Source organism: Myotis brandtii, unplaced genomic scaffold (genome assembly GCF_000412655.1).
Source record: "Myotis brandtii unplaced genomic scaffold, ASM41265v1 scaffold389, whole genome shotgun sequence".
In the NCBI taxonomy this organism is placed as follows: domain Eukaryota; kingdom Metazoa; phylum Chordata; class Mammalia; order Chiroptera; family Vespertilionidae; genus Myotis; species Myotis brandtii.
This window is the reverse complement of record NW_005364914.1, coordinates 1,824,398-1,847,573: the sequence shown is the minus strand read 5'-3', so window position 1 is coordinate 1,847,573 and position 23,176 is coordinate 1,824,398. Positions and strand designations below refer to the sequence as shown.

Genomic DNA, 23,176 nt, shown 5'->3' with positions numbered 1-23,176 from the left:
TCATAATCTGTCTTTTAATTGGTGCATTTATGCCACTGATTTTCAGAGTGCTTACTGATAGAGTTACTGCCATATCTGGCGGCTTCTGGGGCTTCCGGGGCTGGCCTGCCTGTGGCCCGGGACCAGATCTGATGACGGGTGGCAGGCAGGTGGCTTCTGGGGTTGCCCATGGGGGCCTGGAGGGTGGCTTGCACTGGTGGCTCTCGCTGTTCTGCCCTGCCTGCAGTATGCAAATTAGCCATCTTTGTTGGAGGTTAATTTGCATATCTTGCTGATTAGCCAATGGGAGGCATAGTGAAGGTATGGTCAATTACCATGTTTGCCTATTATTAGATAGGATATATATATATATATTTCTATATTGGATGCATATATACTTACCAGAGTTATGTCCTCTTGTATCAATCCCTTTAATATTATGTAGTGACCTTTGTTGTCTATTGTGATGGCCTTCATTTGAAGTTTATTTTGTTGAATATGAGTATTGCTACTCCAGGTTTTTATCTTTTCCATTTGCATGGGAAATTTTTTTTTTCCATCCCTTCATTCTCATCTGGTGTGTGTCTTTTGTTCTGAGGTGGGTCTCTTGTAGACAGTATATAGTTGGGTCATGTTTTTGTATCCATTCAGCTACCCTGTGCCTTTTGATTGGAGCATTTAATCCATTTATATTAGGGTTATTATTGAGAGGTACTTATTTATTGCGATTTTAATTCTGTATGGCTAGGTCTCTCTCTATTTCTTCTTATTACAGTAGTCCCTTTAGCATGTCTTGTAATGCTGGCTTGGTGGTGATGTACTCCTTTAGTCTTTTTTTTTTTTTTTGGTCTGGGAAGCTCTTTATTTGACCATCTATTTTGAATGATAGTTTTGCTGGTAACAGTTTTCTTTTCTCTTCCTGCCTTTAAGATTCTCTCTGTCTTTAATTTTTGGCAGTTTAATTATGATGTGTCTGGGCATGGGCCTGTTTGGATTCTTTTTGCTTGGGGTTCTCTGTGTCTCCTGAACTTGTGTGACTTTTTCCTTTACCAGGTTAGGGAAGTTCTGCCATTATTTCTTCAAACACGTTCTCTATCCCTTTCTCCCTTTCTGCCTCTTCTGGCACACCTGCTATTCAAATATTGTTATGTTTCACATTGTCCCACAGATTCCTTAAGCTGTTTTCCTGTTTTTTAATTGTTTTTTTCTTTTTGGTTCTCTGATTGAGTGATATTTTCAACTCTGTCTTCTAATTCACTGATTCGATCCTCAGCTTCCCCTAATCTGCTGTGTATTCTTTTCAATATGTTCTTTATTTATGTTATGTCATTCTTTATCTCAAACTATTCTTTTTCATAGTTACTATATCTTTTTTCATGCTACAGCATATTTTAATGTATCTTTTTATTTAGAATGCTCCTAACTTTAACAACACAATCATAGAGAAGTTTACTCTTTATTTGTTTAGTACCATGAATAAACAAAGTTCTATGTCCTGGAAGGGAACAAATACAGAAGGATAAGAGAAAACTAGGAATATTGAGGAATATAATTAAAGTCAAGAGTTTGCATCCTTTTGCATCAAATTGATGGTATTGTTTTGTGGAATTTGATCTAAATGAATTATACATTTTATGGAAGCTAATAATACTCTTCAGTGGTGTTACTATTCAGAATGCATTATCATTGGCGAAAACCTATTGAGGTTGCACTTGGATCACTAGTTGGAGAAAGAAAACACATTTCATTGCTAGTCCTGGAAGCAACCCATGTATGCAGTATCCATTTTAACTGAGCACCAGTCAGTTTCACACTGGGAACTGTTCTTATCAAAAAAATGCCTTTGCCTAATGTAGCTTTCCTTAGACAGTGCAAACTCAAAGCCCTTTGCCCCTGGTCAGTGTTAGGGAACTAAGAACTCTAGCTTTTTTGGCATCTGTTCACTCACCCACCAGCTGAATCTCAGAAATGTGCTTAAGGAAGAGCATTTTTTAAAAAAATTTTTTTACAGGTTTGAATGTTTCTTTTTAAAAAAAAAAATTTTTTTTACTTCAGAGAGGAAAGGAGAGGGAGAGAGAAATAGAAAGATCAATAATGAGAAAGAATAATTGATAGACTCCCTCCTGCATACCCCCTCTGGGATGGACCTGGCAACCTGGGCATGTGCCCTGACCAGGAATTGAACTGTGACCTCCAGGTTCATAGGTCGAATCTCAACCACTGAGCCACACCAGCCAGGCAAGGAAGAACATATTACATTAGCAGTTTCTCAGCCGAGTCACAGGACCGGAGAGCACAGACTCATGGCCTGTCGTACTTTTAAAAGGAAAATTCAGAAATTAAAAAAGAGAAGGGAAAACGGGAAATGGAATTATATGGGAAATCTGACATCCTTTGGACCTTGAAAAGTTAACTCCAGGTTTCCTTAATAGTTAAAAAAAAAAAGTTCCTTTCCTCTTGTGAGAATCGGGAGAAAATGCTTATATCTTTTTATGTGCAAATCTTGTATATAAGAAGACTCCTGCTACTATTGCCACCAGATGGCTCTTCCAAAAAGTAAAGCTTCCATCTTTGCATCAGAAATCTTAAATTGGCCAATCTAACTTATGCGAACACTCAGGTCCCTCTTTGTCCTTCAGTAAATATATATTGAACATCCACTATGTGCTGAGCATATCCTTACAAAGCTAACTTGGGGACTTCATGAAGCTCGTCCACCTGTTCTTAAACATAAACCTCTGCTCTAAGCAACACTGGTGTGCTCTGCCTCCTCCTGCTCTTTTCTCCATTTCTGGAACAATTCCCCATTTGACAGGCTCTTTCAATCTTCCCTCGGCCTATTTAAACTTTACCCCAGCCGACCCCTGCTGCAAAGCCAGCCAAGGTGGCATCACCCTCACGCTCTTTCCCTGACTGATAGCCCACAAGGGAGTCTTCTTTCTTCACCCCTATTAAATTACACATATGTCTTATCCCAAAGATTCAAAGTGTAGAGGGAACTGTTTTTCCTGAAAAATAAAGGAAATAAGAAGAGGCTGGCCAGTATGGCTCAGTGGTTGAGTGTCGACCTATGAACCAGGAGGTGACAGGCTTAATTTCAGGTCAGGGCACATGCCCGGGTTGCAGGCTCGACCCCCCAGTAGGCAACCAGTCTATTATTCTCTCATCATTGATGTTTCTATCTCTATCTCCCTCTTCTTTCTCTCTGAAATCAATAAAAATATATTTTTTAAAAACAAAAAAGAAAGAAAAAGAATCCTGTTTTATGTTACTATAAATATTACTAATTTGTATGGTACATTATGCCTAATATTATCTAAATATTAGCCAGTTATCTTACTAATAGAAAAAGTGGAAACCTAAGTTTCCCCTTCACTGAACGTTGAGATTTAGCATTTCCTCATTGGAATGTTAATTTTGAGACTAGGAAGTATTTTAAAGACTGGAGGGGTTTTAAAGTCAATGCTCATATAATTAGCAGGCCAGGGAAGCAAACTAATTTGCTATTATGTTTTGGGGAAAGATTACTTCAAAAGACAGATACTGATGAGAATTTTCAGGTTGCTCAGTGAGACTATGACTTGTCTGCACTGGCACCATAGGTCGATGGCAGAGCCACCACTAAACCAACATGTTTCTACATAATTCCAGGAGGCCAACAATGCTGTTTTGACTGGCAACTTTTCTCCTTAGAAGACAGTATAGTTCATGAGGCTCAAATTTCATTCTTCTGTTTGTTTTTCAAACTGAAACTCCATGATTTCCCCCACCTTCCCCCCCTCCACAGAATAGTGTACCCTATCCAATAATTCCTTAAGAATTGGCCTCTCTTTAGAAATACTCCTAGTTTTAAACTTGGCTCAGGCCCCAGTAATCTTGCCCCTAGGACAGTGGTCGGCAAATTGCGGCTCGCGAGCCATATGCGGCTCTTTGGCCCCTTGAGTGTGGCTCTTCCACAAAATACCACGTGCGGGCGCGCATGTACAGTGCGATTGAAACTTCGTGGCCCATGCGCAGAAGTCGGTATTTTGTGGAAGAGCCACACTCAAGGGGCCAAAGAGCCGCATGTGGCTCGCGAGCCACAGTTTGCCGACCACTGGCCTAGAACATCTGCTGAGCCAGAAAATAAGGAAGTGTTCCAAAAATGATAGGACTTGTCAAAAGAACACAGGAGTCAACCTGAATAGACAAAGCTGGAATAATTTTAGCAACAAAGTAAAATAATGATGGCACTGGATTTTAACCTATGACATAGATATTCATGAGTCCATGATGTTAAAAATAAATAAATTAGTTAAACAAATGGAGGAGAAGAGACAGCATTTTCTTACAGAAGCATTACAGCTAATGAACATAGAAGGAAAAAAGAGAAAATAAAAATATTACCATTAAGCAAACACCAGAGTAATAATTGTGATAAACAAGTTCCACTAGTAGATGTGAACACTTATGAGCAAAATCTGAGGAGAAACAGGATATTTCCATAGTTTTGAAGTATTTCCCCCAATATAGTTATCCTATATAATAAAAGGCTAATATGTAAGTCGACTGAATGGTGGAACGACTGGTTGCTATGATGCGCACTGACCACCAGGGGGCAGACGCTCAACGCAGGAGCTGCCCCCTGGTGGTCAGTGCCTCAGCAAGAAGCTGGGCTCACCAGCAGGCTCAAGGCTGGCGAGCGCAGTGGAGGTGGCAGGAGCCTCTCCCGCCTCCAAGGCAGTGCTAAGGAGCAGCAAGCCTGGCTTCTGGCTGAGTGGTGCTCTCACAGGGGGAGCCCCCTCAGCCAGAAGCTGAGCTCATGGCTGGTGAGTGCAGCAGCGGTGGCGGGAGCCTCTCTCGTCTCCACGGCAGCGCTAAGGACCCCTCAGGGGATGTCTGACTGCCAGCTTAGGTCTGCTCCCTGGAGTGAACGAGCCTAAGCTGGCAGTTGGACATCCCCCGAGGGGTCCCAGACTGCGAGAGGGCACAGGCTGGGCTGAGGGAACCCCCCTCCCAGTGCACGAATGTCGTGCACCGGGTCTCTATTTAATGATATTAAAAGGAAATGATAGTAAAGGGAAAGATAATTTCGTAGTGCAGATATCACTTTACCCAAGTGATCAAGATGAACATCACCAGTGATAAGACATCAACATCATGAGCCTTTTGATTTTATGCATTGAGAAGAACACAATAGCATTTTCCTGTCCTGCAGGACAAGGAAAAACTGAGGAACATCAGACTGGAGGAGATTAAAAAGAAATAATGACTAATTGTAATGCGGGAAACTGGATGGGATTTTAGAAGAGAAAAAGGACAGTAGGAAAACATGAGATTAGAATAAGGTCATCACTAATAATTGGACTGTGGTTATGTAAGATGTTAAGATTAGGGGAAGCTGGGTGAGGAACTAAAGTTAGTTCAAAATAAAAACTATAAACAAAATTAAATAAAACACATAAGGCACACCAAATATTTCAATAACGTGAACTGTTCTTTGGTTCTTCCTGTTGCATTTCCACAGCGGAGCGACTTTCAAACACCTGGCTTGACGTTCGTCACATTGAAAAATATGTAGATCAAGGTAAAAGTGGAACAAGAGAATTACTTTGGTCCTGGGCACAGAAAAACAAGACCGTCGGTGACCTTTTACAGATTCTCCAGGAAATGGGACATCATCGAGCTATCCATTTAATTGCAAACCATGGTAAACACTGATTTTTATGACATGGCTCTTAGTCCATTTTATAGGAATAATAATTTGTAAATGTAAATATTGCATTTTATTCAAGACAATGACTGGTTATGCTATATGTCACAGATTTCTCACCAGTGGCATTTATCTGAAGTGGGCCTTGCTGCTTCACATTTTTTTGGTGCCGCTTTCTTTCTTTACTACATAAAATGCATACAGCACATTCCTTTCTACCACTTTATAGTTTGGGGTTTAAGACTTTTTTTTTTACTTACAAATCACACTTTTTGAACTGTTTTATTCTTAGCAATATGAACCAACTCTCTATCCAAAACTCTGAAACTCTTTGAAGCATAAACATAACCACAATCACAATATAAGTAAAATATAGATAACCCTATAATTTGTTTTATCATATGATTAGAAGTTAAAAATATAATTTGATTTCCCCCCTGTATTTTTGTGTAAATGACATCCCTGCAGAATAACTGTGGGATTTCTCTTTTATCTGCATTGCTCTTTTTATGCCATTGCCTCTAACTCTGCCTTACCTGTTTACTGTCCATTACACAGGGGTCTGATTCTTCCCTTTGTCTTGTTTGTTTCTCATGCTGTGTCATACCTTACATGAAGAGTAACCTGATAAGTAAAGCTCATGAAGTTTTCTCCATTCATTCTTTGTCAATAAAATAATCTCCTGATGTTACCTGTTCTGTTTATTCCACTTTAGATTTATTCACTTCAATAAGAATGATCTGGAGTGATCTTGGGTCTTATAGACTCAGGGCTCTTAAGTTGGAAACTCTTTTGAATCACTATCATTATTTGCCTCTTTCATTCAGTAACATTTTTATTTCTCTATATTTGCACACATCCTTTTGAATAATATACTAAGTGCCCTTGAACCTCTATGTTATTACCCAAAGAAACTTTGCACACACAAAGAAGAAATCCTGAGAGATTTGTACCAGAAAACCATAGCTTCAGGTTGACTTTTATTCTGTAGGTTTTCCATGTTAATGGGATATTAGACAGTTTCCAATAGGCTTCTACCATGATATTATCTGTGTGACTTGGCTAACTCCTTTTCAACTTTTGCACATTATTTTTTCACTTAGTTTCATAGAACAGAATCCTGCGCTATGAAGCTTACTGATCAATTAAAATGCAATGGGTCCCTGGGAACTGTGAATTCAATGTCTGATCATTATCTGAGCCTTTTTCAGCCACTGAAACCATCCACATGACTCACTATTCATGTATAAACTCACACCACTTTGACAGGACACGTGGGATGTTTTATACTTCAGTGTTCTGGAATAGATTTCAGGGTATCTTTTGCTCTCTACATCATTTATTTATGCAGCAGAGAATGATGTGAACTGATTAGACAAAAATGTCACATTCTTGATTGACTCCTAGTCTGTTGCACATGCAAAATTGATTTTATTTTTTAAATGGGAGATTGGCTGATTGGTGAAAAGACAAGTATTTACTACCCTAGTACCAGGAGATAGATACATTCGAGATGAGTGGAGGATAGCACTTTGCGCTGAGTCCTTTTCTGAGGAAAGTAGTGATAACCAGAACAGTGAGCCGAGGTTTTTCCCCCAGGGGGTTGTGTCTCTCGACACCAAAGAATGAGCTCTGCAGACCAAAAGATTTAAGCAAATGCATGGAAAATTTATTGCAAGCAGATTCAGGCTCCCCACATGGGGAGGGAGGCCCAATAATGGGGTTTCCTGTGAAGCCTGGTAGTCTAGGGGTATATATTTGCTACAAGCCTGCTCTATATCTATGCTGATTGATTCCCTCAATTTTTCTTGCCCAGCAAGTTTCACATGCCTCCCTAGTTTCACATGAAAACATTTTGTTGTTCCTGCATGGTTGGTTTCTGTGATTAGGCTTGTTCAGACTGCCCTGTCTGCCCCTGAGGTATGTTCCACCAGCCTTTGTTTTCCACTGGACCCCTGCCCAGATTGCCTGCGTGTCAAGCTAAGCCTCTCAATAGCATTATTTAATTGTGATTTATTGAGTGGATGCTTTGATTATCTTAAAAAATGTTCATTGTATAGCTTGTTAAAAGCAGCAATGTGGTGATTCATTGGAAACATTAAGTGTAACCTGCTGAACAGATATCTCCTATGATAACTACTCACCGATTTAGGAGTTAAGATAAAAATAGTCTTTGTTGCTACCATGGATTGAACAGATATCTCCTATGATAACTACTCACCGATTTATGAGTTAAGATAAAAATATTTAGTCTTTGTTGCTACCATGGACAGAGCTATCAGTTATCCAAATAATTTATTATCCATCCAGATATCCATTTAAAAAAATTTTTTTAAATTTATGTCAGAGAGGATGGGAGAGGGAAAGAAAGAAACATCAATGATGAGAGAGAATCATTCATCGGCTGCCTCCTGCACGCCCCACACTGGGGATTGAGCCCACAACCTGGGCATGTGCCCTGACCGGGAATTGAATCATGACCTCCTGGTTCATAAGTCGATGCTCAACCACTGAGCCACGCCAGCTGGGCCAGATATCCGTTTTTGCCTACCTTTTCTTACAATTGTTCAGTTTGGTGGAATGGTTTTCATTTTAGAGAAATTCTTACCTTTCACTTGCCAGCCTTCAGGGATCACTTTATAGACTTGGATTTTTTTATGAGTCCTTCTGAGAAAGGACCTGTAGTCATCATTCCTGCAATTCAGGTAGCTGCATAGGTGGTTTCTTCACATCCATAAAACATTCCCAGATCTCAGGGCATAATCAAGTTGTTCAAGAAATTAGAATCTTTACTTGCTGTCTTTATATTTCTGGCATGCTTGTCTTTACATATCACATTTTGCATTTATATTTTAATGATCAGTAATTATTTCTTAATTTTGATGTGAAATCCATAGCTTTCTGCTGGCTTCTTAGGAGAGAGACACATTGAGTCTTCCATTTTATATGACAATGAAGTATTGTCCTCTCTTTTTATGAGCAAGAAGAGCAATGACTTTTAGTGCCCTTACAGCCCCCAAACTTCACATTTTGTTCTACACGACAGTACTTTATTTAGGATCTTTGTTATATCTTTTTCTTGCCTAATTGCCCTGGCTAGAATCTCTAGTATATTGTTGAATAGAAGTGGCAAGACCAGACATCCTTTTCTTGTTGATCTAAAAGAGAAACTGTTCAGTCTTTCACAATTGTAAATGATGTTATCTGTGGGTTTTTCATAGATCTTTTTATCAAATTAAGGAAATTCTATTGCTATAGTTATTATGATAGGTTATTGGATTTTACAGGCTTTGTTCTTCATTCTATAAAAATGATTTATTTTACTGATTGATTTTCAGATATTAAGCCAATATTGGATTTCTGGGATGAATCCCACTTGGTTGTGGTATATAATCCTTATATGTTTCTGGATCTGGTTTGTTAGTATTTTGTTGAGGATTTTTGCCTCTATGTACATAAGGGATATTGGTCTGTAGTTTTCTTGTGATGTTTTGTCTGGCATTGGTATAAGGAAAATATTGGCCTCAAAGAATAATTTGGGAATAAATTCTATTTTGGAAAAATTTGTGAAGGACTGATGTTAAATCTTCTTTAGTTATTGGTAGAATTCACCTGTGAATTTACCCCAACTTGGACTTTTCTTTGGGGAAGTCTTAAAATATTAACTCCATCTCTTTCTTTGCTATAGGTCCATTTAGATTATTTCTTCTTGAGTTAGTATCAGCAATTTGTGTTTTTCTGGAAATCTATACCATCTATATCATCTGAGTTATTTAATTTTTTTCATACAGTTGTTCTTGCATTCCCTTATAATTCTTTTTATTTCTGTAAGGTCGGTAGTTATGCCTCCTCTTTTGTTTTTGTTTTAGTAGTTTTAGTCTTTTCTCTTTCTTGGTCAGTTATAAAAGATTCTTATAATTCTTTTTATTTCTGTAAGGTCGGTAGTTATGCCTCCTCTTTTGTTTTTGTTTTAGTAGTTTTAGTCTTTTCTCTTTCTTGGTCAGTTTAAATAAAAGATTGTCAATTTTTTTTTCTTTCTTTAAAGAATCCACTTTGGTTTCCTTGATTTTTCTCTTTAGTTTTTCTATTTTTTATTTCATTTAATTCCACTCTAATCTTAAATCTTTCTTCCCTTTTGCTTACTTCAGTTTAGTTCACTCTTCTTTTTCTAGCTACTTAAGGTATAAGTTTAGGCTATGGATTTGAGACATTCTTTTTTAATGCAGGCATACACAGCTATAAATTTTCCTTTAAATGAGCCTCAATAAACTTTGCTTTTGCTGTATTATGTTTTGATATGTTGTATTTGGTTTTTTAATTTTTTTTAATTGATTTCAGAGAAGAAGGGAGAGGGAGAGAAAGATAGAAACATCAATGATGAGAGAGAATCATTGATCGGCTGCCTTCTGCAGGCTCCACACTGGGGATCAAGCCCACAACCCAGTCATATACCCTGACCAGAAACTGAATCTCAACTTCCTGGTTCATAGGTCAATGCTCAACCACTGAGTCACACCAGCCAGGCCATATGTTGTGTTTTTATTTTTATTCATTTCAAAGTATTTTATAATTTTCCTTGTGATTCTTCTTTGACTTTGTTATTTATGAGTTTGTTGTTTAATTTCCATGTATTTGTGAACTTCCCAGATTTCCTTCTGTTACTGATTTCTGCTTTAATTCCATTGTGGTCAGAGAATATGCTTTGTATGATTTCAACCCTGCCAAATTTATTGAGGCTCATTTTATTGCCTAAAATGTGTCTCTTCTGGAGAATGTTCAATGTGCACTTGTGAAGTATGTATATAGTCTTCTGTTTGGGGAGGGAATGTTCAATAGGTGTCTGTTAGGTCTAAAATGTTTAGTTTATAATATTTTCCAAGGAGATTTGTTATCAATTTATTGTGTTTTGTTGCCAGTCTTCTAAGCAAATAATTTAAGAAACAGTAGAACACAATCTAAGAAAAATTTGAAGATGAAATGAAAATTTTCTAAAGTCTGAATCAAAATATCAGAAGCGACTGCAAAATATTGCAGGGCTTTAATCTTTTGTAGGAAGCCACATAGACTACTTCAGTTCAGACAGAACTATAACAGACAGAAGTTACAGTCTAAAACTGGGGAGCAGTGGTGGGTGTTTGTAGTGGTTAACACAGACATGCACACAACATGCATGTGCACCCACACACATACACACTTATGGCATAAAATCCAATAGTTTTAAAAAACAAAAATTAAATATATGTGCAAAAAGATGATAATGTTTTTTTTTCTTTCAACTTTCTACTTTACTTTTTAAAATAATATCTAACGCCCTAACCGGTTTGGCTCAGTGGATAGAGCGTCAGCCTGCGGACTCAAGGGTCCCAGGTTTGATTCCGGTCAAGGGCATGTACCTTGGTTGCGGGCACATACCCAGTAGGGAGTGTGCAAGAGGCAGCTGATCGATGTTCCTCTCTCATTGATGTTTCTAACTCTCTATCCCTCTCCCTTCCTCTCTGTAAAAAAATCAATAAAATAAAAAAGTAAATAATATCTAACACTAATTTAAGGTAGGCATTCCTGTTTTAAGTGAAACAAAATATGTTTGTAAAGTATTTGATCATTAGAAAGCTATTCACATGCATACATTTGCAACCATTCAATGGAAATGAAACTGAGCTTGAGAAATGAACATTACTAGCAAGGTGTTTATTTTCGCAGTCTAAGAAAGAAAAAAGAACATGTTTATTAGGAACATAAAAGGTTTTTGTATCTAGCTCCCCTTACCTCTCTTTCAGGAGCAGCCTTGAATCCTCCAGAGCAGAGTCATCAGGGGGATGGATTTCCAGACTTGTTCTCCAAGGTAGAGTGTGCGCGCACAGATAATGACCCTTGAACTCTGTTGCATACATAATTGAGCATAAGTGCAGAAAAATGCTGCACTTCAGGTACCCATGTAAAAGCAGACAAGCCCGGCTCTCATTATTCTTTGTTTAGTTGGGGATTCAGGAAATTAGAGATTCATAGATGCTTGAAGAGTTCACTTTCTCCTCGCAGTGATCTGTCAGAGATGAGACTTAGAACTATTAAGGGTGCTGGGAGTTATGCATTTGTCTTAATTTTCCTGTTCTAATTGGTGCTTTGCATATTGCTGTTAGCTTTTCTTACAGCAAATTAGCAGTGATCACTTTTATAGCAATAGAAGTCATTTAAAATTGAGTATAACTGAATATGACATTGATATTTGAGTTTTTACAGTTGGTCTGGAAGCCTTAAATATAAAAGGCAATGAATATCATTGAATAAAATACAATAATTTTGCTTTCTACTAGCTTTCTTCTAAATTAGATTTCACTCTATTGAAATGTATAGTCCCAGAGGGAGCTTTGGATTTCTGTTGAAATTCTGTTCTATCTAGACTTATGAAACTGAATTACTTTTGTATGTATTTCTTCTCTTAGGAAACAGCCAATGTCACAGTGGATAATGTTCCTATCTTTGAACATAATAAAAAAGGTAAAAAACACACAAAAAATCAAACACCCAAACTTCTTTTTAAATCATGTGTTCAATTAAGTCATTTGAGAGGGAGAAATATCCAATAAGTATATTAACTATTCATTAATATGCAGATTCAGGATAAAATTTTCATAGATATAAAACTATTTGCAATTTTGACTGAGACAGTTCTGATGCTATATCATTGTGAAATTAGAAATCTATTGGCCAATGAAGAACATAATTGTGGTCTCTTAGGGGATTTCTTATTTTTTGTTAGTGAAATTTGCTATTTTTATGTGTCAGGAAAGCATCTAAAAATTATGTTGGGTTTTACATAGCTTTAAATTTTTTCATGGCATTCGCAGAGATTTTTAGAGATGTTTGTAGAGCAATTCTGAAAGTCACTATGAAAATCCAGTTATTTTCCGTATCAACTTTCCTAGAGAATAATTTAGTTCTGCCTAGGAATCATTCTGATCAACTTTAGTGGCTCTCTAAGGCTGCCTTGTCTAATCCTTGCCACTAGATCTGATGCTTCTTTGGTTCAAGAGAGATTTAGAAAATGTTGGTCCTTTTAAGATTTAGCAATAGGGTCTAAATCAAACATTAAATGTGGAAATATAGCCAAAATTGGGTTCTGAAGGACTTAGGCAAGCTTTTGCTTTTGGATTGATATTTGATTACTTTTTAAATGTTTCTTCCCAATCTCTGCTTTAGCATCTTCCTAATTTATTCTGCCAAAGTAAAAATAGGCATTTAGAAGTTTTGGCTAATGAAAAATGTTTCCATCAGTCATTCTTGGAAAATATTGTTTAGTAATAGCAAGTTTTCCACTAATATACTTTTTTTTTTTTTACTGGTTTTTACATTCTTCACAGTTCTAGTGACAAAGAAACAGAACCTTGGAAAAGTTTCCCAACTAAGCTTTTTGGCTGACCTCTTTGTAAGGGTGTTAGAACCACAGTGCTCTTGTTGGAATATCCAAAAAGCCATTTGCTCTGTGAAATGGTGGGCACCAGACCTGAGTAAATGTGCAGAGAGCACATGGTGGGTTTCCACTTGGTTCCTGGGCCTCACCCCACTGACTTTCCATGGGGTTTCGATGCGTTTCTGGCATGGAAGTCCTAGTTCTTTATAATGGTGGCATTGACTCATAAAAAAAGAAAAGGCAACTTATCTTCTCTCTACTTTCCTTCCAAAGGAACAGTGCTTAACTCTTCTATCAGCTTTCAAAACATCATAGAAGGAACCAACAACTTCCACAAAGGTTTCCTCATCGGAGAAGGGGAGATTTTCGAGGTATACAGAGCGGAGATCCAAAACCAAACCTATGCCATTAAGTTGTTTAAACAGGTATGGAAAGAATTACTGCCACAGAATATCAGTTCCACTTATTTGCTATGCTTCATACTAGAAGGTGTCATTTTTCATCAAGATTGAAAAGAGGTGCATTTGAAAATATAATTTCATAAATGGAAATAAGATATATGATCTTAGGTGACTGGAGAAATGACTGAGAAATGAAATGAATGACTGTCTGGCAGGAATGTGGAAGTCAAAGCCTTCCCACCCCCAGATGTATTGCATGAGAAAGACTTTTCTGAAAAGCCTTGTAGGACCTTTGGGACTTCGCTTCAGATGGTCAGATTGTGCGGGCTGGTCCCATTTTCCTGTTTGTTTGATGGGCAGCTTCACAGGCTAAGCCACAGACTGGCATCCCATGCTGCTTGATAAATGGTCTTCTGTCAGAGCTCTGGAGAGTAGCAAAGGGGAGGCTTCAAGTAGGAGCAGCAAGGCGACAATGAGAGTAGGAGATTGGGAGACAGCTGAGTGATTGTAGCCAGTAGAGCAGCAAGGGTCCTGAGGCATCTAACCCAGGAGTCGGGCAGAGATAGGTACACCATACCCCGCAAAGAGCTGCTCCTCATGTGCTTCACTGTTAGTCAACAATTACTAAACAGTTTCTAAACTCCTTCTATGGGCTGGGTGTTGAGCCTGCAAAGATGAATAAGGCATATTTCGTCCTCAAGTTGCTCAGAGTTTAACAGGGGAAACAGCCAGCTAAAGAAAATGTTAAATTGCAATGTGAGAAGTACTTTCGCAGCGATTTGTCCAAAAAGTCACAGGATCACGTACCATATAGCCAGAGGAGGGGCGCGTCCAGCACCCAGGAGAGTGCCTGGCACAGAGTAACCATTCACTAAAAATGTCTGCAATGAACAGATGGAGGAGTGGATGAAAGGAAGTGACCTTTCAGCTGGCTTTTGAAGGATGAGTAGAACTTGGTCGGCAGTGAGGGAGGGAAGTACTTCTGGGGTGGAATAAGTAGCAGAGGCACAGGCCTGAAGGCGCAGGCATGAAAGCATCTTACTCATGAATAATAGGTCATTCAGTGGAGTAGAGATCAGTGTGGGGGTGGAAAGGAAGAGGCAGAAAATGATACTGGAAAGATAGATTACGTCCATGGATGGTTTGTAAGAGGGAGAGTGAAAAGACTAGATTTGAGTTCTTGAAATATAACTTTGATTAGATGATAGACAGGAAGTGAGCAGAAGCATTGGAGGAAGGGTGGCAAGAACTTAAACCGGAGGTGACAAGACCTGGCAGAGGGATCTTTCAGATGTGTACATGAATTGAGCTTAAACTAATGTTCTTAGCCCTAATATTAGAATCACCTCTGGAGCTTTAAAAAAAAAAATGATCCCCTTAGTTTCTGGTTAGGTCAGACTAGGGGCGGTGGTGGCAGGCATCAATATTTTTAAAAAATTGATATTGAGAGAGCCAGCAAGAGAGAGAAACATTGATATAGGAGACATCATATAGGACGTGGTGTATGGGATGATGCTCCAACCAACTGAGCCACAGCGGCCAGGGTGGCATCAGTGTTTTTTAAAAGCTTCCCAGGTGGTTCGGATGTAGCCAGTGTAAGGTGGGGTAGAGGCAGGGAGGATGGCAAGGAGAATGTCTAAGAAAAGAGATGAAACGGACCAAAATAGTGATCTATTAGATAGGACTGGGGAAATAGGGGAGAAAGAGGGAGGACCTGAGATGAATCCTACTTTGCAGCTTACATTACAGGGACTTAAAAAATTATTAGCCTGATTTCTCCATTTCCTCAATTGCATTTTGTCCACTAATTCTATATAGACATCTCAAAATTTCTGATAAGAGGAATGGTCTATTAAACAAATGGAACTATTTACCGGTAAAACCATTCAACAGAGAATGCGGTTACTGTAGAGGTGGCCTAACTAGAGCCTGTGTCTTAGCACTAATGTGTCTCTGGCCCCATTTGTACATTCTCCTTTGGTTGCACTCCAGGGCCACCTCCCCAAAGGCTCCATCCGTCTACCTTCCTCTTCTCTCTGCAGCTACCACCAACTCACACTCCCTTTGGGGAGTTTTGTTTCCAGGAGTTTGGCTTCAGAATGAAATGTCATTGCCTCTAGATCTCCTTCCTTTCCTGCCCCAGAGAATTATTTCTTTGATTGCCTCTGACCTCTCCAGGATGGTTTTGCTGACCCTCCTAAGTGTAGACACAGCATCACTGCATTATATCATAGTATTGATTTCTTCACCCGTCTCTCACAATAGGCTAGATGGTTTTCTTCAAAGAGCTCTTACTTATCTTAGTATCCCAGTGCCTCACTACAGGGCCTGAACCATAGTAGTTGCTCAATAAATGTTTGTCAAGCAATGAAATGAATGATAAATATGCCCGTTTTGTGATTTTCGTTGCTAATATCTAGGAGTAAAAAGACAGGAGATGACAAAGGAAGAGGGAAACATACTAGATGTGTGAGATAGGTACATCCAACACCTGGGGAGCTTACAGTTCTGACTCAGCACATCTGGGCAGGGACCTGAGACTCAGCCTTTCTCACCAGCTCCTAGTGAAGTTGATGTTCCTTGTGCACAGACCACACTTTGAGCAGCAAGAATGCTAGGTTAGCGCGAACACAGAAACTAAACCCTTCACTGTTCAGATTAAGAAAGCTCTGACCTCAGGGAGATTAAGTGACAAAAAAATCACCAATAGTGAGTGCTAGAAATGAGCCTGAGACCCAATCCACTTGGATCGCATGACAATGGTTTTTTGAAATATAAATTTTCATAAAGATGTCTTTGAAAATGAGCTGTCAAACTAGTTTATTGTTTCTGACTTTCTGGATTAACTCGGAAAATAGTTTCCAGAATTCTTGTTGGACTTCTCTCCCTTTATTTCTGAGGACAGAGAGGTCTGAAAACTGCCCAGTTTAGCAATTTGCAAATGAAAGAACCTTACAGCCGATGGGACCTAAGGATACACTTAATTTAACTCTTTTATGGTAGAAGTTAGGAACCTGAGATTCAGAGACAAGTGTGACATCAGGTGTATGAAGCCCTGGAGAACAGTGCCAGGCACAGAATAGATGCTCAGTACAGTATCATTGAACTCACTAATCTATTCAATAAATATTTGTCAGGCACTGGGCTAGCTTCTGAAGCATCTTTGAAGTAAGGAGTTATATTTTCCATTTGCTTAGTAGGCCCATCTTTCCAAAATTAATACAGAGGTAAACTTGAACCAACGTGTTCACATGACCCAAGTCATAAATGCCAAATTAGTGAGACCACTTCTAACCAGAATGCAGGGATGACAAACTGAATTCTTCATGAGATCAAGTGGGGAATTTCTAGACATCATGGGATTTATTTGAATACATATGCTATTTTTAAATTTATGAAAAAGATGAAAGTTTAAACTATAGAATATGGCAACATGATGCATTGCATGAAAAACTTAATTTAAAAAAATTAAAATTTAATAGCATTGGTTCTAAATCTGTTTGGGGGTTAATGGATTTTTGAAAATCTGATTAAATCTAAGGATTCTCTTTCCAGAAAAATGCTTATTTGCACTTACACCAAAAAGTTCATCTAATTTCAGGGAGACCATGGCCCTAGGCTAAGACTCCCAGGAATAGCGAGCCTTTCCGTAATTTTTCCCCCTTGTTTTTCTGTATGATATTTAGGAGAAAACAATGCAATGCAAGAAACAATGGAAGAGGTTTTTATCTGAGCTTGAAGTTTTACTACTGTGAGTATATTTTGCCTGGAATGTCTCCCTTTGTGTCTGGTTTTCATCTCTGTTCATCTTTGATTCTGCAGCATGGTTGGCATTTAAAAAATAAGGGTTGGAAATAGAACACTGTGTAAATTTCTGACATCTGCTTTAGTATATTCCTTAGAATACATTTAAAAATAGGCCATTTACATAATTCACTTGAACATATTTTAACAAGAAACTGTCACAGGGAAGTGGGTTAAATCATGTGTGACTAACATAGCTGAGTGTAAAATAATTCCTAGAACATTAGAATTGTATATATTTCACCATTTCCCTCTTCCTTAGAGACATTCCAGTCAAGAAACTGTTTCATCGGTATAACCCTCGTCAGGAAGAGAATTTTAGACAAAGAGATCAAGTACTTTTGATGTGTATGTTATTTTCTGGGAATTCATTCATGAGCCTGAGAGTCCTTGGGGACAAACTAAAATGACTTCATTTTCATATATATTCATATCTGCAGCTGTGTAGCCTGCCTCATTGAAGGCCCCTAACCCTAGAGAGTCAATCATCACCCTTTACAAATAGAAAATGTTCTCTTCAAACGTGACCAATACGTGCCTGGGGGAGGGAGTATAAATCCTTCTCCTTTTACATCCAGGACCAGAAATCAAAATCTTAAAGGCTAATTTTAAAAACTTAATATCAGAAGCATCGATCAGACCGTCAAACCTCAGAGGGAAGGTAGGGGAGGGTGCGGGTAAGGGGGAGAGATCAACCAAAGGACTTGTATGCATGCATATAAGCCTAACCAATGGACACAGACACCAGGTGGGTGAGGGCATGAGTGAGGGGTGGGGGTGGGGGGGCAATGGACGGATAAGGACACATATGTAATACCTTAATCCAGTGGTTCTCAACCTGTGGGTCACGACCCCTTTGGAGGTCGAACGACCCTTTCACAGGGGTCGCCTAAGACCATCCTGCATATCAGATATTTACATTACGATTCATAACAGTAGCAACATTACAGTCATGAAGTAGCAACGAAAATAATTTTATGGTTGGGTCACAACATGAGGAACTGTATTTAAAGGGCCAGAAGGTTGAGAACCACTGCCTTAATCAATAAAGAAAAAAACATAAAAAGAAAAAATAAAAATAAATAAAAACTTAATATCTAGCCCAGCTGGTGTTGCTCACTGGTTGTGTGATAACCTATGAACCAGGAGGTCACGGTTCAATTCCCTGTCAGGGCACATGCCCAGTCTGGGGTGTGCAGGAGGCAGCCAATCAATGATTCTTTCTCATCATTGATGTTTCTATCTCTCTCTCTCTTCCTCTCTGAAACCAATAAAAACATATATTTAAAAACCTTAATATCTATCATTTACTCAATGAACAACTAAAAGCAAAATTGCAATAATAAGGGTTTTATATTTAAGCTTTATTTATTTGCTTATGACTAAAGAAGTTCAAAAGATTTCAAAATTCCAAAAGTGAAAATGGGTAAACCAAGAAAATGATTTCTTCCACTATTATCATCTGGCCACCCAGATGATTTTCCCAAAGCAATCGAGTTATCAGTTTCTTGTATGTTTTCCATTATGTATTTGTTTTCTTATTTTCTTCTTCTCACACAAGAGATAGCAAAAATACTTTGTTCACTTTGCTTATTTTAGTATTCCATGTGTGCTGTACTGTAACATTCTCTTATTGATGGGTTTTTATGTTCTAATTTATTATTATTAAAAAATAACGCTGCAACAAAAAAACTTTTACATGTTATTTCATATATAAATATTTGAATATATCTAAGATAAATTTACATAAATAAAATTATAGGGTCAAATGGTGAAATGTATGACATATTACCAAATTGTCTTTCAGTTATACCAATTTATACTTATACCAGTCATATGTAAGAGTGCCTGGTTCCCCATATTCTTGCCAACATAGTGTTTATTATTAACTTTTAATTTTTGCCAATCTGCTAGGTGGAAATGGTTTCTCAGGGTAGTTTAAATTTCTTTTTCTATTATGAGTGAATCTTTTTACATATTAAAAGATATATTTTCTTTTCTATGAAAATATCTTATAATATCCTTTGCCCCTGTTTTTATTAGGCCTTTGGGTATTTTTCTTAATGGTTTGTAAGAGCATTTTAAATATTAGAGAAAATTAGCCCTGTTTTTATGTTATGAGATACAAGCTTTTTTTTTTTTTTTTTTTTTTTTTAACCAGATTGTCATTTGTCTTTGCTTATTCTATCTAGTTTTGGCCATGTGGAAATGGTTTTCATGTAGTTGAATTTAACATTTTCAACTATATTTTCTTTATGGACTCCGGGTTTTATATCATAGTTTAAAAGTTCTTCCCTACTGAGAGGTTATAAAAAAATATTGCCATTTTTTTCCAAGTACTTTTATGATTTCATTTTTTACATTTGTAGATCTGGTTCATTTAGAGTTATTCTGGTAAGGTATTTGTATGTTTATTTAGGGAGACATAATAACTCTATGATGTTGAATATTCCTCATGTGCCATCATTATTATTTATATTGCTAATAGTTATTTATCAAGAACTTTACATGTATTGATTCTTTAATACTATGAGATAATTATAGGATTACCTGTGTGGTAATCAACTTGCCTATGAGGTAAGTACAGCTATTATCCCTATTTTACATACAGATGAAGAAACTGAGGTAGATTCTATATTTTTTTTTACAAGTTTCAACTTATTTCCTAAATTATCTTCAATCTCCCTCTTCTCCGAGATTTACTTGTGAGTAAGACAGATGCAGCTTTCTCCTTTCAGAGCATAGTATCTGAGATGTTTGGAGTGAGATTAGATGAGAAGTACATAATAGGCAATTTCAGAAAATTAAGTGATAAGATGAGGAAGTACAGGCACTGAAGAAACTGGAAATAGAAACTTGTTGGGGAGGGGGGGCTGCAGAATAGGCTTCTTGGAAAAAATAACATCTAAGCCGAGACCTGAGGATAAGTTTTTGTTTTGTTTTTTAGTTTAATATTAAGGAAATTGCTTAATCCTTGTGCCTTAAATAGAATTGTAAACTCCTTAGAATGTGGCTTCTGGTTCTTTTTCCCCCCTTCTTCCTCAAGGGAAGGGAAAGAAGTTAATAATTTCTGAGGTTCTGGGACTTGGCTAAATGTTTAACCTTTAATTTAATTTTCATAAGAATCTCAGGATTGGCTGGCTTAAACAACAGAGATTTATTTTCTCACAGTTCTGGAGGCTGGGATCAAGGTCAAGGTAGATTTGATTACTGTGAGGACTCTCTTTCTGGCTTGCAAATGACTGCCTTCTTGTTTTGTGCTTACGTGGTATAGAAAGGGAGTAAACTCTCTGTTGCTTCTTCTTATAAGGGCACTAATCCCATTATGAGGACCCCACCCTTATGACCTCATCTAACCCTCATTATCTCCTAAAGGCCTCATCTTGAAATATTATCACTTTGGAGGATAGGGTTTCAAGATATGGATTTGGGGGGAACACAATTCAGCTTATAGAGATTAAATAACTTGCCCAAGTTTATACAGCTGATAAAAAGAAAGCCAGAGATTCAAACCCAGGTTTGTCTGTGTTCAAGTCTGTCTGTTCTACCACATGGTAGTAACTTGCATCATGTTTTATCTGTAGTAGGCACTCAGAATATTTGTTGACTTGCTGACCTTTAGATCTATATAATCTAAAATCCCACTGAAAGGATTTTAGTGAAAGAATGGGTGAGATGGGTCCATATAATTAAAACCAGCAGTCATTCCTATGGCATTTCCATGGTCCATACCTTGATAAAAAGTAACCATGTTTTTGCTTGATCAGTAATAATTAAAAATAAGCAAATGGTCATTTCTGCTCTGTAAGCAGGAGAGCAGAGCCATGGCTGTGTCTATACAAGGTCTTCTATCTACTGCTTTCCGAAAGATTTATATTTCCCTAGAGGCCCAGTGCACAGATTCATGCACCAGTGGGGTCCCTCAGCCTGGCCTGCACCCTCTCACAATCTGGGACCCCTTGGGGGATGTTGGACTGCAGGTTTTGGCCCGATCCCCGCATGCCAGCTCAGGCCTGCGGGGATTGGGCCGAAACCAGCAGTCCAACATCCCCTGAGGGATATAGCAGTGCGAGAAGTGGCAGGCGGCAGGAGAGGAGCCCAAGTGGGGGCCAGGCGCTGCTCCAGCTCATCCCGGCCATGCTATACCGGCTGCTGCCGCCGCTCAGTAGCTCTGCCGGTGGCAAGAGAGGCTCACGCTACTGCAGCTGCGCTCGTCAGCTGTGAGCCTGGCTTCTGGCTGAGCCGCACTCCCACTGTGGGAGTGCACTGACCACCAGGGGGCAGCTCCTGCGTTGAGCGTCTGCCCCCTGGTGGTGAGTGTATGTCATAGCGACTGGTCAACCAGTCGTTTGGTCGTTCGGTCGCTTATATATAGATTAAATTATTTTAAACTGCAGGAGAATCAACCAGCTAGTGGCATAGATCAGCTATTTAAGCAACCAAATACACCAATTCACTTCCTTTTCAGTCCATTGCTTTTCATTTTATAGATATGATCTGAATCATAATAGGTGCAGGAATCTTTGTGTCACAGTTTTTCACATATCTATATATATAAAAAGCTAAGTGACCGACCGTCTGTCCATCTGACCGTCCGACCGACGAACCAGCCAGTACATATGACGCCCATTGGCAATTGAAAAATAAACATTGACTCATGCATGCATGATACATATAAAGCTCTCACTGGTGCCAATTGCACACGTTTTAATTTTATAATACTATATTATATATACTATTTTGACATGTAATTTTTTGCACTAAAGTAATTACTGCACGAATCTTTCTTCTAATTAATTTCCTTTCAATGTGCACAAATCCGTGCACTGAGCCACTAGTTTAACAATAAAAGTCTGTGTGTTTGTATGTGAGTATATGTTTGTATACACACATACACACACACACACACCTTTCTTGAGGAAAGAGGAATAGAAGGACTCAGAAGGGAGATATAGATGGATAGATAGATAGATAGATAGATAGAAAGATGAACAGATAGATAATCTCCCTATAGATAGATATCTCTATATACAGGGTGTCCCCAAAAATGTATACATACTTTTGTCTGATAGCTCAATTGATGTTTCTTTATTTTCAGATTTAACCCATTGGAATTAATAATTATTCAAAGTGTGTGTACATTTTTTTTGGATACCCTATAGATATGTGTGTGTGTTATAGCAACGTTTTGCTATTGAAGAAACAAATAATAGGGCTTTATAAATAGAACCATTTTTAAAAAATAGCTTTATTTATTTTAATATCCTAAGCATGCCTACAACACAGTAGATGTTCAATAAATAATGGATTAATTGAACTGAATTCACAGTATGTGGGAAGTTCACATGTTTTGTATTTCATAGTTATTACCTGGGTTTCATTGGTTTTCACAGTGATAACACACACATTCAAGAAATAGAGCTTGAAAGAAAGGAGCCTGAAAATGAATCTTACACTGACATAGAATTCTATGATTTAAAAATCAGTGATATGTGTTTCATTATCAAACTTTACTAGTCACATGGGTTTCAGATAACAATACAAACTTTGTGAAGACATTGGCTACATCTTTTACCTGTGTGACTGATGCAGTACCTGCAGCATCATAGCTCTCAATAAATGGATGAATGAAAACAAGTCTTTGGTACCCTTCTCTTTTGGTGACTTAACTTACACATGTCTACCTAAAGCAATGAAATGGATAATTTCAGTTGCATTATCTTTACTTATTTAATAAATAAGTTATGTTGAGTTTTATGCTGATAAAAATAAATTAATATTCAGTATTGTTGTCTATTTGTTGTATAGTTTCCAACACTCCAAATCTTAAGAACTCTCCGCTTTCTTAAATTTTGTCTTATATTTGGATATTTTATTTGTATTTGCATGGTC

The 23,176-nt window shown here is 38.0% G+C and overlaps 1 protein-coding gene across 2 annotated transcripts in view; it reads left to right on the top strand.

The window, feature by feature from the left end:
* The window catches only part of IRAK3 (interleukin-1 receptor-associated kinase 3), an 89,581-nt gene that overhangs the window by 47,724 nt on the left and 18,681 nt on the right, over positions 1–23,176 (top strand). For both annotated transcript variants that reach the window (XM_014544931.1, XM_014544930.1), the window contains exons 2-6: positions 5,486–5,668; positions 11,449–11,513; positions 12,112–12,166; positions 13,353–13,504; positions 17,167–17,231. In XM_014544931.1, the coding sequence (XP_014400417.1) occupies positions 5,629–5,668; positions 11,449–11,513; positions 12,112–12,166; positions 13,353–13,504; positions 17,167–17,231 (377 nt within the window). In that variant the 5' untranslated portion in view covers positions 5,486–5,628. The remainder of the gene's footprint in view (positions 1–5,485; positions 5,669–11,448; positions 11,514–12,111; positions 12,167–13,352; positions 13,505–17,166; positions 17,232–23,176) is intronic.